Consider the following 17,849-nt stretch of genomic DNA (forward strand, 5'->3'; position numbering starts at 1 on the left):
CAGGCTATGAAACATCCTTTAAAAATATAAAGGGTTCCATAGAGATAGGAAGAGAGAAAGGTCTAGAGTGGTGATATCTTTCTTAAGGGAGAAATTCTTAACTCTGCCCCAGAGTAAAAGGCTGAAAAAGTATGCGACGTGTATATAAACAATAAAGTTTAAAAGGGGCTGTTTCGCCCCCAAGGGAAAATTATGATCAAAGGAACGAAGATTAATCACAGGAAGAAAAGAACAGAAGTAGGACTCCATTTCCCGTGATGCCCCACAAGCTTTTTTTTTGTTTTCCTCTCTCCCCCTCCCCAGTTCTCATCTTTCTTCCCCCCCCCTTCCTTTCCTTCCCGTCTGGATACGGAAGCCGAGAGGCGTTCCTCCTGCTGCTTTTCAGCCTACCGAGGAGCTGGGCCGGGAGGGCCGCCCAGCCGGGCTGGCGGCGCCGGTGGCTGCAACAGAGGAAGAAAATGGCGGCGCCGCTGCTCTCCCTTTCCGAGGGAGAAGGCGCCCGGGCGCGGCGGCGGGAACAACTCCGTGCATGGGCCGAAGCCGAAGCGGCCGCAGCTGCCGCCGCCGCCGCCGCCGTTCTTCTCCCGACCCCGCCTCCCGCCGAATCCGCGCCTGGGTCGCCGGCGTCCGCAGACGAAGCGCCAGGGATGGGCTCCGGCAGCCGCCCGCGCGCGGTCCGTTTCGACGCGGCCGCCGAGTTTTTGGCCTGCTGCGCCGGTGCCGAGCTGGAAGCGGCGCGGGAGATGCTCCGCGCCGACCCGGCTGCCGTGAACGGCACCAACGCGGACGGCATCAGCGCTCTCCACCAGGTAGCCACGAATCCCCCAGAGGGAGCCCCCGCACCCCCACCCCACCCTCCGTCGCCTCTTCCTCCTCCTCCTCCTCCTCCTCCTCGGCTCTCCTCTTTTGTCCTGGCCGGCCAAACGCCTGCCGAATGGGCGCCCAGGAAAGGGCTTCCTCTGAGCTTGTGCAGAGTGCCTTTGTCTCGGGGAGGAAGATCAAGGGGGGTCTCTCATGCCAGGGTCAAGCTCTCTACGGGGAGAGTTTGCAAAGCCTCTTCGTGCACTGGGAATATCATTAATCTCTGGGCTGGGCTTTGGAGTGGGTTATGGGCTTTGGAGTGGGTTATGGGTTTTGGAGCCTCCCCCCCCCCAAAAAAAAATGCTTCCCTGCGGTAGTTTCACAGCGCTGGCTGTAATGGTCTTTATGTGACCATATCTAGAGAGAGAGAGAGAGAGAGGCAGATCCTTTCTAAGGATCTGTCAGGAATCTGCTCCCCGTTTCGCTGCCGTTAAGGTCTCTCCCCCCCCCCCACCATCCTTGCACAGATCTGGCATCCCAATTGGCAATTTGAATTTTTTTATTAGCCAGGAGGCTGCTCTGCTTTGCCAATTGATGGCAACTCCAGCTTGCAATTGAATAATGTATGCAGGTTGCACGTGCAGAATGAAAATGAAGGCATGTTCCTCTGCCGTAGAGGTTTGGGAGAAAATGTTATTTTGGTGCAGGGTGGTTGCCTACAGTGATTTACCAATAAGTGGGAAAAACAATTCTTAGTCACTTGGCAACCTAAGGGGGGGGGGAATTCTTCTATTTCTAATTTAATAATCATGAATCTGAAGTCACAGCTGTAGCATCTAACGGCCCTAGTGATTATGTTCCATCAAGTCTTTTTCGACTCCCAGCGATCACAAATGTTTCCCATGACAATCTAGCCTATTCTTTCCAGTCTCCTGGTGACATCCCTACCATAACTGTCCACTTTGCTGCTGGTTGTTGTCATCTTCTCTTTCCTTCCACCTTTCCCATCATTAGAACCTTTTGCAGAGAGCTGGGTCATAATGTGCCCGAAGTAGGATAATTTGAGCCTGGTCATTTTTGCCTCCAGTGAAAGCTCTGGGTTGATATCTTCCAGCACTTGAAGAAGAGAAAAAACCTTCCCAGGCCTTGATTACTTTGTATTCAAGGCAATGAACATACCTCCCTCCTCCTAATTTCCCACAACAACAATCCTTTGAGGTGAGTAGGGCTGAGAGAGATGGACTGGCTCAAAGACACTCAGCTGCCTTTCATGCCTAAAGGGGGACTAGAACTCACAGTCTCTTGGCTTCCAGAGAGGAATTGCATTCCAAGATCCTAGGATTCCTCTAAGTTCCCAACATTTCCAACTATGGATCACTACAGAGAGCCAATTTGGGGTAAAGATGATTACCTTTACCATTACCCCAAATTGGCTCTCTGTAGTGATCCATAGTTGGAGATGTTGGGAATTTAGAGGAATCCTCGGATCTTGGAAAGCAATTCTTCTTTTCCTCTTGGTTTTAGAAGTCACTTTCCACACAGAAAGGACAAGTAATTCATTCTGCTTTCATCCTTGAAAGATCAAACAAGGTCATCTCGGGATCTGCATTGGTGGGTTCTCAATGTGTTCCTACACAGACCCTGAAAAGAATGGAAAGGATTTGCTTTTACACCACTCTTTAATTTCCACCACTGTTTGCAAAACATTGGAATCATCCAACTGCCAGCTTGTAATTTCAAAGGCTGGGTGTGCTGAGCCAAGTGTCTTATCATGGCTTGGTGCAGATTGTGTAATCCAGTAAGATTGGCTTCCCATAACGTAGTGAACCCAAAGGCTTTCTGAGTAAAAGAGTTTCTGCCTTTCCCTGCAGCACTTGCTGTTTTCTTGATGGCTAAAGATGCTGCTGTTTGGCAGGTCTGAAAAAAGGTCAGTAGAGAAAACATGAATTAGAAACAGGAGGCCTTGCTCAGCCAATTCATTATATTATTTATCTAACTTCCTATGATACCGATATCAGTCTTGTACATAAGCATGTGTTACTTTACTGTTCCAAGGTTTTCCCCAATCTTAATGTGTATGTATCTGTATTATATCTGTAATACATATATGTATCTGTATTATATAGTCATCATTACTAAGTCTGCACTACTATTAATCTTCTCATCGTTCCCACCACCCATCTCCTTCCACTTATGACTGTATGACTGTAACTTTGTTGCTTGTATCCTTATGATTTATACTGATATTGTTCCTGATTGCTTATTTGCACCCTATGACTATCATTAAGTGTTGTACCTTATGATTCTTGATGAACGTGTCTTTTCTTTTATGTACACTGAGAGCGTATGCACCAAGACAAATTCCTTGTGTGTCCAATCACACTTGGCCAATAAAGAATTCTATTCTATTCTATTCTATCTGCAGCAAGTTGAAGCCAAAAAATTCTTTTTGCTTACTTTTCAAGTCACCTGGAATTGATTGCAAGCAATCAAATGAACTGCTGTATATGTACTGGTCTCCTTTTATGAGATATATTTACATAGTATATCAATGTAGTGGTCACTCCTCCCAGCTTTATCCTGCTAATATATGACTACCACAATGGGAGTTCTTCAGTCCATCATCACGAGAAGTCATATAATGTGTGGAAATGAAAGCTTACTATAATGTCTGAATTCAGTTCTAGTTTATACAGAATTAAACATTGGTGTATGCTAGGTTTGGACATGGTAAGTCTTTTAGATCAATTTCACCATTAGTAAGATGGTGAACAAATGCTGAATTTCCACATTGTTTTAAGCCAGTTTTCCTTAATTATGGCATGTTGAAAAAGCTACAACTGATAAAACATACTTCCTGGCTACTGGTATGGCTGTTTTCTCACCATATATTAACTCAAACAAAATGATATTTTACTATGATAAATGAATCCAGCTACTGTGTGCTAACTTTCTTAATGGTAAGACAGGTTTCTTTACAATCTTGACTGTTGTTCTATTCAAAAGTGGCTGGTGAACATGGTTTGCGATCATCCAAACCGTCCTTCAAACTCCTACAATCCTCCTTTTCCTCAAGATCCTCTTTCTTGATGCTCTCTGAGCTTGATGGTTCTCTTGCAGATGTTTCATTATCAAATTAGGTAATATCAATGCTAGATGATATCAGGTCTAGCACTGATGATGTTACTTAGTTTGGTAATGAAACATATGCAAGAAAACCACCAAACTCAGAGAGCACCAAGGACCCCTGAGTTCAACCCTGAGCTACAAATATTCTCTTCTATTGGTCCTCTTCCTTGTTTCTTGAACAGTCAAGTTACAATTGCTATTTCAAAGAGAATGGTAAAATGTAATCTTCCTGAGTGAGGGAGAGCAACACAATTCCCACTCTGGCCCACAATGCTTGTTATCACAAGTGTGTTTAATGCTGTAGCCCTGAGTCTTGGTCTTGCTGCAGTATAGATGATAGACTGAGGAATTCCCATCATACAGATGGGTTCTGATTGGTTGGATATCTGGAAAGGGTGGTTTTATTTCTAGTGGCAGGAGATACCGTTATCTTGCTTCTCCTTCCCTTGACAACCAAGGCTGATAATCACAAAATCTAGCCAGCAATCTTTATATCTGTGACCTTTCATTGCACTGAAATGGATCTCAAATCTGAATATTCTCCCTTTCTACCTGGCCAGGGTAGGTTCAGCAATCAATACTAGGACTAATTAAAGGGGTCCAGAAACAAGGTTATCTGTATTGGGTGTACATTTATTAAGGAGTATTGTGGATGACTACAAGGTATTTATTTGCTCTTTGAATTGCAGTTTGTTTTGGATTCCTTCACCAAGTTCCCATCAGAGGCAAGGAAAAGTTGTTACGCCTAAAATAAATCCGTCTTCCCTGGGTTTCTCATTAGAAGGCACTGGGGCTGCTGTCTCTTCGGTATCGTTCCCCCACCCCGCCCCCTTTAATTTCACTCCTGTGAAATTTTCCATTACTTCATCTTCTTGAAGTAGTTTGGCTTCTTGCCCTGCTCCCCATCTCCAGATACCAATTTGTCAAACTGGCTAGGTAGTTGGGGAGGAATGATTCCTGCTTTCTTCCCCTGCCAGGTTTACTGTTCCAGAATTTAAGGCCAGTAACTGGCAGGAGGGGGGGGGCGGACATGAGGGAGTGGTTAGTTAGGCCATGACATGATACAGGTAATCCTTGACATACGACCACAATTGAACTCAACATTTCTGTTAAGTGGTTTTGCTTGTCAGAAGGTCACAAAAGTTGATCACATGATTTTGGGACACCGCAAGGGTCATAATTATGAACTGGTTGCCAAGCATCTGAATTTTAACCACATGATCATGGGGATGCTGAAAAACATAATTGAGAAACGGTCAGAAGTCTCTTTTTTCAGTGCTGTTGTAACTTTGAACGGTCACCAAACAAATATTAGTCGAGGACTACCTGTATGCCACTTTTTCAATATCGCAGGGAAGGATTAAAGATTCAAATGAAATTAGGGAATGACGATGCTTTGCACATTGCACCAAATGTTTATGTTTTCTTCAGTGTTCTGGAAACTATGAGTGTCGCCTGTGGTGTGCCTGCTTCTTGGAACACCAGCCTTAGCAGCATTCTCTGGATTATTCAGCATAAGCAAGAGACTGGAGGTGATAGAATTGCCATTTTGAGATAAACTGAAGGCGTCTCCGCTATTTCAGCTAACATCAAACTGGTGGCCTCCAGATGCTTTGGGACTGGGAACTTTGCAAAGTTGCATCACAGCTGGAAAGTGTCAAGTTGGGGAAGCCAGCTGCAGAAGGCTGGAACTGATTAAGAGATTCAAAATACAGAAAAGGAAGTAAGATAAATGCTAGGAAGAAGTCCTCAATCATATTTTTTTGACTTGGCTGTCGGTCAGAAGTGTGGTAGTTGCGGGATGGGGATAGGTGAATTTAATGACCTTTGCAGTAACTTCTCACTCTGTTTTATGCATAAAGCTAGCTGAAACGGGAACATTAATAGATAAATGGATGCTTGTTTTACTCTGCAAGGATGAGCTTCCCGTTTTTTTATATTGAGCTGAGGGCCAAATTGACTGTTGAGTAGTTTCAGTGTCAGATAATATCACACAACACAAAGGTGGTAGAAGAGATGACAAATTGGAAGTAATCAGGGTAAAGCTAATGATTTTAAACTTCCCCCTAATGCCAAATTAAAAGTTATAATTCAGGACAACCTTTGGAGAAACTTGAAGGCCACATCCAAAAGGCAATGGTATAAGGAGCCTGGAAAAATCTAATTTTTCAAAAGAAGCTGCTCTACATATGCTTTAACAGCAGGGTGGATTTGATTTAAATCAAGTTGATTTAAATCACAATTTAAATCATGATTTAAATCACTAGTAAAAAGGCTTGATTTAAATCAACTCGATTTAAATCATAATTTTTAAAGAGCAACTGTCATCTCTGCTACTCCTTTGACCCACTGTTGACTCACCGATAGTCCCAGTGTTGCAGAATATACAGCCTCATGCTACATACCTAAGCTCCATTTCATGCTGAATAAACTAAATTATTTATGTATCTTAAATAGAAAACTACCTTACGATAGATTTTTACCCCAAAAGTTTTTTATTAAAATAAATTCGATAAAAATTAAAAAAAAAATCTGATTTAAATCAAAAAAGTCGGATTTTTTTGATTTTGTTAAAAAAACCATTGATTTTTATCCACCCTGTTTAACAGTTCTCCTGTTATTTAAAATGCAACCAACGCTCATCTTCTAAGCTATGAACACAAAAGGTGATCCTATAATGCAGCCCTGGGCAGGGGGCAGTTTGGCCCTGTTAAGGTAGTCTTTTATGGAGCCACAACCAGTTTTTCAACTGTTCCCATGATTGGCTTGGGATCTAGTTATTCTCAGAGCCCAGGGACTCTCTCCTTGCCATGTATTGCCAGAAGTCCTGGATGCTTATTCTTTGTGCCAGGTTGCCCTCTGACTTTCGGCAAAGCAGAATTTAGAAGGGTTGTAGGAGCACATGACCTGTGCACAGCTGGAAATAGGTTGTAGGATGAGGCCTGCTTCTTCAGTTTCCCTTGCTTTTGGGGAAAAAAAAGCCTGGGAATTGTGCATAGAACCAGTTTCCAAAGTGTAGCCATAAATACTCAGAATAGTGGGTAAGCTTGAGACTGATGGGTTGGATATTTGCATGGCTTTTTAAAAAGGCAGTGTGTCCTCCTGTTTTGGAGGATGGGTAGGTCTAGCTTCAACTGAGAATTTAAAAGATCAAAAACCTGAGAAGCCATACAGTATCTATTGAATGTATAGTAAATGTGATTTCAATTTAAACCAATTCATGATTTCCTTCCCCCCCCCCCCCCCTTATAATTGCTAGTCCTTGTAATTTTGAATAAATACCACTCGAATAAACGCTCAAATAGGTACTATATGAGTGTTATCCTCTCAGGGCTGAGATACTTTACTATCCACTAGAGTTTTGCAATGTGATGGGAAATTTAAAAGGATTCTGGTTTTATCAGAATTCAGATGTTACAACATTTTTCAGGTTGCAAACATTTCGTTTATGAGGGAACTATATATATTTAGATGCTGCAGTTTTTGGAACAGGCAAGTAAACAAGAATGTTCTTCTAAAAATACATGATTTCCCTGAGGCAGGGGCATTTTGCAGGTGGGTGGTTCACACTGAGAGAAAATCTTGGCACGTGGCCATAGCAAGCCTGGGATCCTCATCTCCTACAGTGTTGTTACCATTACTCATACTCTCAACTCTTCAAATGGATGAGCACTGCTTTGGAGGAGGATCAGGGCCCAGAATCATTAGATAGAAGCAGGGCCTAAGAAGGAGACCTGGGATGCTTTTATGGCTTGGGTCAGTTCAGGAAGGTTTCTGCAACTGAAGTAAATTGTTCTCCTTTGTTGGGAGATAAAATATTTGCCTTCTGAGCAGAGGCTACTAATGTTGGTCCACACTTGGCTTGTGAAGCATCTCTCCCCCTCATCTCCTGTGCCACTTCATCCAAGAGGACAGTCATATCCTGATTTCTCAAATTGGTCTTTTTGACCCAAATGAGAGTAAGAGCAGAAGAGAAAGTTGTTTTTTTGTTTTTTGAAGTGATGGAGTCTCATATCTGGGGTAGGAAATAATTTGAATCCATGTTCTCAAAAGCCAGCCTGTGGTTTTCTTACCTTCTGGAAACCTTTGAAGAGGTGGCATCTGATATTTAGCTCCAGCTAAGCTGTCTTGGTTGCCTTTTCCAGCCATTCCACCTGTTTCATTACACAACATACTGTAATTAGTCTACTCATTTATGAAGGCAACCAATACAGATAGTCTTCAATGAAAAACTGCAGATGAGACCAGAACTATCGTTGCTAAGCAATGAAGTTTTTAAATGAATGATGCCTGATTTATTTTCTTTTTGCATGGTTGTTAAGTGAATCATACAGTTGTTAAGCAAATGTGGCTTCCCCTATCAACTTTGCTTTTGGGAAGTCATCTGAGAAAGTCACAGCTGCAGTAAATATATGTTGGTTGCCCATTGCCTGAATCTTCATTTTAATTGTGTGACCATATGGATGCTGTAATAGTTGTAAGCACGAGGACCATCGTAAGTCACTTTTTCTAGGATTTTGAACTGTCGTTAAATGGTCATAAGTCAAGGACCCACTTGTATAAATTAGGAAAAGCTAAGAGCTCATCAAGGTAGACTGGGTCTCTCTGTTACAAATTTCTCATATGTAAACCTAGGAAGATAAGGTTGAATTTATGAAGGAATATTCAAGAGGAGATCTCAAACTTTGCACTGGTAAGGGGGAAGATTTCAGTGTTCTACAAGTGTTCTGCCTCCCCATTTGTGATAAACCAAATGTATAATACAATACACATGTTCAAAATCTGCATAATGGCAGTGCACAAATTGTTGCATTGAATTTCTATAATCCAAGTTGCTTGTATTACAGTACTCTTGTTTTCTTAGCATAGATTTTTGAAGCATTTTATTTAAAATGGAATGTGTATAGCAGGGTGGATCGATTTAAATCACACTTTAATTCATATTTTAAATCTTCCAACAGGAAATCTGATTTAAATGTCTGGTTTAAATTAAATTTGCCATTGGTTGTTCATGGGTTCTTTTCCCCAAAGGTGTGAATCTGATAACTGAATTGTGTTACTTAACAACCCAGTATTGTATTTTAGAGTCTACTGTAAGCCATATGCAGTGCACAAAATAAATGGTGCTCTGTAATCTGTTTATCAGCATCAAGCTGCAGATATTGCTGCAATCTGTCAGGAATGTTAATTCTGCTCTGATTTTTTTTTAAAAAAAACTTTATTTCCTATCATACAATGAGCTAGAGTTTGCCAGCATTCTCCAATCACTTTTGCTGGCGCCTTGCACTTGTGGCTGACAAACCACACCCTATGTTTTGTTCTTTTGCGGTTCAAGGGAAAAAAGATTTGGCTTCTTTTCTTCAATTTGGATGACACCAATAAATTATAGATGGGGTCATTTGTGGTTTTAACACACCTGTTGGAGACAGGAGCTAGTGGAAATACTATGGGCTTGTTTGTTTCCTAGTCTATTTAATCTGGGATTCTGGAGGATTGCTGTGTCATCTGAACATTTAACTAACTCCTATCCTAGACCCAATTCCCATAAGCATTCAGTAACAACCCTCTTATCCAACCTTTTTCAGTCAGAGAAATGGTGATTAAAAGCCCAGAACATTTAAACAGCAGATTCAACCAGCTGAGCTAAAGCTATTTTTCTTGTCTTTTTTCTTTTTCTTTCTTTCTTTCTTTCTTTCTTTCTTTCTTTCTTTCTTTCTTTCTTTCTTTCTTTCTTTCTTTCTTTTCTTTTCTTTTCTTTTCTTTTCTTTTTTTTTGAGAAAAAAACCTGAAATAAATAGGATTAGCGACCCCTTAGCCAGGATTATTTTCTGTAAAGTGTAGCATATCATACAGCCATGTGTAATGTGGTTTGCTTTGACCATGATATATGCATATATCCAGCTGTTCTGGAATAGCATTATGTACTGTTTAGGACACCTAAGTGGGGAATGCACTAGCTATAGCATGCTTAGGATACAAGGTAGTTATTGTTTTTGAAAGGACTTAATATTTATTTTTCTCTACCATATAGCTTGGCTAGTGGGTATCAGAAATCCAGATGACCTTCAGATGGCTGCAGAGATGAACAGAAACCTAGAAACATTTGCTGTCATCTAAGGGCCATCTGGATTTTTGCAGCCTAGATCTGGGAATGCTTATGGGATTTGTGTTTGTATAAAGTCTCAGTTTCAAAATTCGGCACTTCTACCTGTGGCATGGCTCAGATTGGCCATAGAGAAATGATGGAGCCCAACATTTCTGTTGCTAAGTGAAACAATTGTCAAAAGTGAATTTTGCCTCATTTTACAGTCTTGTCACAATTGTTAAATGAATCACTGCAGTTGTTAAAATAGCCACGTGGTTGTAAAGTGAATCTGGTTTCTCCATCGACTTTGCTTGTCAGAAGGTTGTAAAAGGTGATCATATGACCCTGGGATGCTGCAACCGTCGTAAATATGAGTCACTTGCCAAGAGTCTGAATTTTGACCACGTGATCACAGGGATGCTGCAACGGTATCAGTCTGAAAAAATAAGTATCATAAGTCACTTTTTTCAGTGCCGTTGTAATTTTGAATAGTCACTAAACAAGCTGTTGTAAGTCAAGGACTATCTGTAGGTCTAGATGTGAGAACAGCAGCACTTTGAAAATAGATAAAATGCATTGACTGTCCCTGGTGCAATGGCTACTCCACTTATTCTTTCTCCTGGATGGTGGCCTGGATTGACGCATTCAGCAAACTTGCTCATGTCCTTGGGGAGTTGCTGGAAATCAGACAGCACCAAAAAAGGCACGGTGAACTGATGTTTTAATGGGTGCAAAGCAATCCATTGAACCTCTAAAGAGCCACCTGAGACCTTTTCTCCTTAACTGGCTTTCTGAGAAGATCCTCAAGTTGAACCTATCCATTCCCCCTCCCTCCTCATCCTCAATTTTTCTTCTTTTTGAAGAATGTCTCTTCCTCTGTGGCTCTTTGATATCATACACCCATCTGCTGTTATTGCTTCAGTCGGTTTCATTTTGCATGGCTTGACTGCAGATCCAAAACCTGTTATTAAAGGCAGATGAAAGCAATGAGCAAAAGCAGCTGCCTTCAGTTCTGATGCCTTTTGTGCCTGAAAGAAGAAAAGTAGTACAGCTGCATTTTCCTGACATTAGAAGAGACATCAAAGATTTACTGATCCAATTTTCTTCCTTCTCTTTCTCTTCCTCCCTCCCTCCCCCTCATCTCCAAGTTTTGGTAGATGCTGAAACCTCCTGTGATTATTTTTTGACATATATCCCATCTTGCAGCGTATCTGGTGAGAGGTGCAAAAGGAGATCTTTGAGAATTAGCACCTTAAAAAAAAAAAAAAAAAAACCCACCACCATTCTTTTGAATATAATATCATACTATGGATTTCCATCTAAATCAGGGATGTCCAGCCTTGGCAACTTTTAAAACTTGTGGAAGTTTTAAAACTCCCAGAATTCCCCGGCTAGCATTTTTCCCCAGTCAGCAGTGTTATGGATTTCCTCTCCCACAAGTCTTAAAGTTGCCATGGTTTGACACCATTGATCTAAATCAGGAGTGTCAAACTGGTGGTCCATGGACCAGATGTGCGCAGGCCACGCCCATCCCAGCTCCATGAATGGAGAAAACGTCACGAAACATCATGTGACAGCAACGTTACACCACAAGTTTAACACTTGTGCTGTAAATAATAAAAGCTCATCTGCTTTCTCACCTCACTTTCACAGACTTCCTCCTTGCCATATACCAGATGCCTTTTCATCCAAATCATAGTTATCTCAAGAGTGCAGCTTCCTACACATTATGCCCGAACCCAGTCAGATCAGTCTATGTGATCTATCCATGTGGCCGCTACTTGATGGCACATAATCAAATCAGATCAAACATGGTTTGCTATTAAATCCAAATCAGTGGGCTAGACTTTGGAGCAACCCTGAAACTATGAGTTATGGTCCTGATTTCGGGGGAGGGGAGGGAATCAAAAGTTTCCTTCCTGATGATTTTTAAGAAGCCATCAAAGACCTGCCTTTTCCAGGCTTTGGGGAAGAATGAAGGTTAAGCCCCCGCTGGATGGTTATATGTTGGCTTCAGGTTGTTCATTATCTCCTTTTTGTCTTTTTTGTTTTAACCTTTTAAGGTGCTGGAGTCATTGGTAGATGATGACCTATAAATTATATAAATAAATAAATAATAGTTTTGCTTCATTGTGTTTTGGGTCAGACCCAACACTGCATGATATAGCTTTCCCTAGAAACTAAATGATCGTATCTTTTGCCTATCCACTCATATCTTACCTCTTAGAAGTAATGTTTTCTTTTCCAGCACTATATAGGTGGGTTGAGAAGTTTGGTAGGTTGAAGAATTCTATTCTAGTTCCTTACGGCTAGAAGTCAGATCAAGAGAATGTGCAATGAGCCTTTAGGAAGGGAAAAGCATCTCCAGATGTCCATATCAAGCTTTGAGTAGACTTCAGACCTGGGATAAACCCTCCAGTTCAGGGGTCTCCAACCTTGGCAACTTTAAGCCCGGCGGACTTCAACTCCCATAATTCCACAGCCAGCAAATTTTCTGGTCTATTAGTTGAGTTTAGGGCAGGGACGGGAAACTGGTAGTTCTCTTGTTGCTCAAAACAAGCATCTCTCTCCTTCGGGCATTCCGGCTGGGTTTATTAGGCGTTGTTCAGAAATCTCTGGAAGACCATACAGTTTCCATTGCTTGGTTAGGTTACCTTCCCAAGGCTCCTTACCAACAACCCGCATATTTCATTCCCATCTTAGAAGCCTGTGCACTTTTTCCTCAAAACATTCTGTGCCAGAGATTTTGTTCTGTGGTCTATTGTGTAGTTGTGCCCTAGCCACAATCCTCTTTACTGCTTGAAAACCTTCTTTATTTTCTGGTCAAATGTTCTTGCCCCCTCCCCAGTTGGGATAACATTTTCTGTCACCAGCTGCACTGAAAGCAAGAGAAATATTACAAAATTCCCAGGGACTTTGGTTTTTCAGTCCTGTTTTTTAGCATAAAATCTATTACGTATTTACAGTGTTCCGTTTTCCTGTCCAAGGGTTGTCATTTTAGCCATCGTCCACCCTGCTTGGCCCAAACTCTGCAATGCTACAATGAGGTACATGTTTACGGCACTGGGGAAGGAATGGAGGGTGATGGATTTGATGAGGGGAACTTTGAATTGGCTTTTCTCTTAAAGGAGATGAAGACTTTTGTAATACAAATGAGACAAAATATGGGGTTGGATTTGCATGATAAGGAAGCTTCTGATTCTTCCAGGCCTGCATTGACGAAAACATGGAAGTGGTTGAATTTCTGGTAGAAAATGGAGCTGATGTAAACCAGGCAGACAATGAAGGTTGGACTCCGCTGCACGTTGCTGCCTCCTGTGGCTACAATGAGATTGCACAGTAAGTTTGGGCTGGATGAGGGGCTTGTGCATTTTTTGCCTAAATTTCCTAGAACCACAGATCTCTCACCAGCCTTACAGTTGCTTCTCGGTACAAGTGACTGCAGTGTGTCCTGTCTCACCCTCCACTTAGTCATTGAGCTCCTTCAGGCAGCTATCCTAGTATGACCTTCTCAGCTGGAGAAACTCCGAGAGATGGATGAGAGCCTCCTAATCATAGTTGGTACATTTCACACTCAGTGAAAGATCCTGGATGCATTTGGAGGACTGTAACCTTAGGAAATCTTGTTTGAAGAGGAAGAGTCCTGGCTGCGTTTGGTGTGTGAGCTTGCAAGGAAACTTATAAAGTTTGGCTGTATGTTGACATTCATCTTCAGTGAAACGGGAGGGGGAGTTTTGCCTGAGGAGGTGAGTCAGGTATGTAGGACTTAAAGTCTGCAGTCTTCGAACTTTGTACTTGACACCCAAGCAGACTAGGTCACCCAGATTATGCTTTGCAGGAAGCTGGTTACAACAGCCGTCTTAGGTGGCCCTTTCTGCTGAGTTATAGAGATTGTAAGCCTGATATGGGGGCTGGGTGGCCCATGGATCTGACTGGGCTTAACTGTCTGGCCCAGATACCTCTTGGACCACGGTGCCAACATTGCTGCGGTGAATAGTGACGGGGACGTGCCACTGGACATTGCTGAGGCTGACAGCATGGAGGCCTTGCTGCGAGCAGAAATCGAGAAACGAGGTAAGGCACAAGCAGTCACGGCAAATGCAGCTCTTCTTCCTCTGATGTCCTATTACTAGGGGGTTCTCCAGCTAATTGGCTACGGGAAGGTGGTGACTATGACATTTTCACCATTTAAAAAAAAAAAAAAACAAAGCCCAAAACACTACAGATAGTCCTCAACTTACAACCACAATGGAGGCCAAAATTTCTGTTGCTAAGTGAGACATTTGTTAAGCAAGTTTTGCCCCATTTTACAACTTTTCTTGCCACAGCTGTTAAGCGATTCACTGCAGGTGTTAAGTTAGTAACCGACTCTGGCTTCCCCATTGACTTTGCTTGTTGGAAGGTCACAAAAGGTGGCCCTGGGACACTGCAACTGTCATAAATGTGAGCCAGTTGCCAAGCACCTGAATTTTGATCCTTTGACCATGGGGATGCTGCAACGATTGTAAGTGTGAAAAACAGTCATAAATCACTTTTTTCAGGGCTGTTATAACTTGGAACGGCCGGTAAATGAACTGTTGCGAGTCGAGGGCTACCCGTTGTGGTTTTGTAAAAATCAATATAATGTATTATTTAATATACACATACATATAGTACATATATATAGAGAGAACAGAAATAGGCTAAATTAAGGTCTGGTAAATGCTTTCCCATTTCAGAACTGCATTGTTGCTGCTGATTATAATTTCCCAAAATTATCAGCATGAAATTCTTTCTGTTTGTGTGGATTGCAACATCCATTTTGCATTTAAATCCAAAAAATATGAAGAGTTTTTTTTGCACATGTACGTAATAAAACTGTGGAGCTACATCACAAAATATGTGCTGGTCCTATGATGTGATGCCAGCTCTTCCTCCGAGATGGAAAGCAAAGTTCCAAAGATCTGGTTGCTATGATTTCATTAAAAAAAAGTGTGTGGGTGGGTGTTATCTGCATTATCATGTGGGACTTCCATTCAGAATTTTTCAGCCGCAGGTTCTCTGTGCTTCATGCGACCATTTCCTTTGCTTTCAGGGGTAGATGTAGAGGTAGCCAAACGAGAGGAAGAAGAGATGATGCTTCGTGATGCTCGCCATTGGCTGAATGCTGGCAAAATATCTGATGAGCCTCACCCCAAAACTGGGGCCACTGCCCTCCATGTGGCAGCTGCTAAAGGCTACGTCGAGGTCATGAGGTGAGAGTCTCCCATTTCCTGAGCAACTCTTGTCTGTGGTTAACCTCACATAACTGGTATGGACTGTTAATTGCTTTTCGGAGCAGGAAATTAACAGCCTCTTCTGCCTTTTCCCAGCTGTGTTTGGGAAAAGCATAAGTCATTGGATTGCTTAGCCTTCTCTCCCCCTCTTGAGCAGAGTTGTGGGGGAGGGCTTGCTGAACCCCATCCACTTTTCCACATGTCCATGTCAGTCCCCACCCAACCTCCTCTCAGCTTCTTCAAGCGAAAGGGAAAATCAAGGGATCTTGGTTCTCAGCTGTTTTTCTTTAACCTGGGATTCCTAGGAGCTCTGTGGCTCATGTGGTTAGAAATGTGGACTATTGGCAGCCTCACATTCGAGACCAGTTATTGCTGCGAGGTGGGGTGAGCTCCTGCCACACGCTCCAGCTCCTTCTGATCCAGCGGTTCAAAAGTGGGCAACCGCAAGTAGATAAATGGATACCACTTCAGTAGGCAACTTCACAGGGACATGAAAGGAGCCCCCAACTGGGAGTTTCCCAGGCAACAGTGATGTCACCAGGAAATCATTTCACCACGAAAGCAGTTTGGTGCTTCCAACACGGAACTATTAGTACTTGGGATTCCTCTTTTCAAAAGGAAGAAGAAAGGTGGGGGAAAGGAGTTCCAATAAATCCCACTTCTCACTTTATTCTTTTTGTAAGGGAAGCACCTGGGGTCATAACTCCCACCCCTACCTGGCATTTTCTTTACTAACCATACTTCATGTTCAAAAAATGCTACCCTAGCTCAAAATTGCAGGTGTTTCTCCTCTGGCCCCTAACAATTGTGGGTAACTTAGAAACCCGAATTCTGCTCTTCTATGGTCCTTTTATTTCTAGACTCCTCTCTGTCCAGGTTGCCCCGTTAGTTCTGCCACAGCCCAGCTCTGTTCTCCCAGGGACTAGGGAGCCCCCAGTTACCCTCACCCTGCCTCGCCTTGCTCTGTTGCAGGCTGCTCTTGCAAGCTGGCTATGACACCAATGTGCAGGACAAAGATGGCTGGGCACCCCTACATGCAGCAGCTCACTGGGGAGTGGAGGAGGCCTGCCGGCTTTTGGCTGAGCACTTCTGTGACATGGAGGCCCTCAACAATGTGGTAAGAGAAGCTGGTTGAGGGGTAGCTAGTGGGTTATGGGAAAACTGCATCTTCCTTTGTAGAGAAACTCATGACCGTAACAGCTGAATGGGAAGTTCGCTTTCATGGCAGATGCTTGTTCAGGTGGAGGCCAGACAGTCTCTGTCTGGAATGTTTTAATTTGGATTTCTGCATGGAGCAAGGGCATTAGATTTGATGGACTCCACGTGGGCCATCAAAATCTTTTCTACCTGAGACCAGGGAGCAAAGCATATTGCCAGCTGGAATAAAGAGCCATGTGGCATTAGATAGATCTGCATCTTAGCATAAGAGATAGTTTCCCTTCTCAAAATTATCTGTGTTAGGCAAGGAAGACATTAGTAGAGTGAGTGGAAAATAGTTGGCCACTCTGTTTGTTTCAACATCATGCTGTATTTCACAAGAGTTACCAAGGCTTACAAAATACTGTAAAAAGTTTTTTAAAAAGGGGGAGGGGGAGGGATATTGTGTATAATTAATATTGGAAGCCACTTGGAGACATCTTATATGAATTGGGCAGCCATTTAAATTTGATCGATAAATAAATAAAATAAAATAAAATAGAAACATTACCGGTTGTTAAAAAAGATTAATCCTTTGACTAATACAGCAATATGAATTGGAGTATAACATAAGCAAATGTTTTAATTGTTCCGGTAGGTACAGTACATCAGGTGTTTCATCGCAGAAGAGGCATTTCTCTTGAGAGAGTTGAGAGGAGAATGACCCTTCCCGAATGTTGCTTGCTAGTTGATTATATATTAAGAGTTATTATGGTATATTAATGGAACGACTTGCCTCCAGAAGTTATCAATGCTCCAACACTGGAGGTTTTTAAGACGAGATTGGACAATCCTTTGTCTGAAAATGGTATAGAGTTTCCTGTCTGAGCAGGGGGTTGGACTAGAAGACCTCAAAAGTCCCTTCCAACTCCGTTATTCTGTTAATTATGAAGCAATAGCATCCATGCCTCATTGAGGGTAGTTCTTTAGGCTTCTCGCAGGCCAGTTGCATCAGTAAGCATGAAGTGTGCTCTCACAAAGCCTCTGCAAGCCTCCCACACTCTTGGCAGCATAGTGGTGGTTGGCGGGAGGTGGGGGAGGGAGAATATAGCCACTAACCCACTTCTCTTCCCTGTTTTTTGTTTTTTTTTAAAAAAAATATATAGTCCTTCAAATGGGACCAATGGAGGGGAATCAATCACTGCCAGTAACAGGGCCTCTGGACAGAAAATGCGCTTTGGATCCACAGTGCCTCCCCTGCCCCGCCTTCTTTTAGCCTTTTCTAAAGGAAAAGGATGACCTCATTCTGCCTGATTGATCAACTAAAAGTTGCACAGAATAGAAAATATCGAAAGGATCAGGGAGATGTGGGATGGAAAAATCTGAAATTGATCACTGGAGTCTCACATACATGCTCACCTCTCTGGCAAAAATTCATTAGA

At 42.5% G+C, this 17,849-nt stretch overlaps 1 protein-coding gene across 5 annotated transcripts in view; it reads left to right on the plus strand.

The window, feature by feature from the left end:
- The first annotated feature begins 253 nt into the window (after positions 1-253).
- PPP1R12C (protein phosphatase 1 regulatory subunit 12C) overlaps positions 254-17,849 on the plus strand; it is a 47,664-nt gene continuing 30,068 nt past the window's right edge. For 2 of the 5 annotated variants that reach the window (XR_004592365.3, XM_087891851.1), the window contains exons 1-5: positions 335-809; positions 13,224-13,354; positions 13,971-14,089; positions 15,090-15,249; positions 16,243-16,387. Coding sequence is in view for 3 of the 5 variants with exons in the window: in XM_087891851.1 (XP_087747977.1) it covers positions 459-809; positions 13,224-13,354; positions 13,971-14,089; positions 15,090-15,249; positions 16,243-16,387 (906 nt within the window). In the remaining 2 variants the exon portion in view is untranslated. Of the gene's footprint in view, positions 810-13,223; positions 13,355-13,970; positions 14,090-15,089; positions 15,250-16,242; positions 16,388-17,849 lie in introns of all 5 variants that reach the window. The other 3 variants (XM_034423204.3, XR_015733696.1, XM_034423203.3) reach the window with 3 other exon arrangements.

Source organism: Pantherophis guttatus, chromosome 4 (genome assembly GCF_059756535.1).
Source record: "Pantherophis guttatus breed Tessera chromosome 4, ASM5975653v1, whole genome shotgun sequence".
Taxonomy (NCBI): Eukaryota; Metazoa; Chordata; class Lepidosauria; order Squamata; family Colubridae; genus Pantherophis; species Pantherophis guttatus.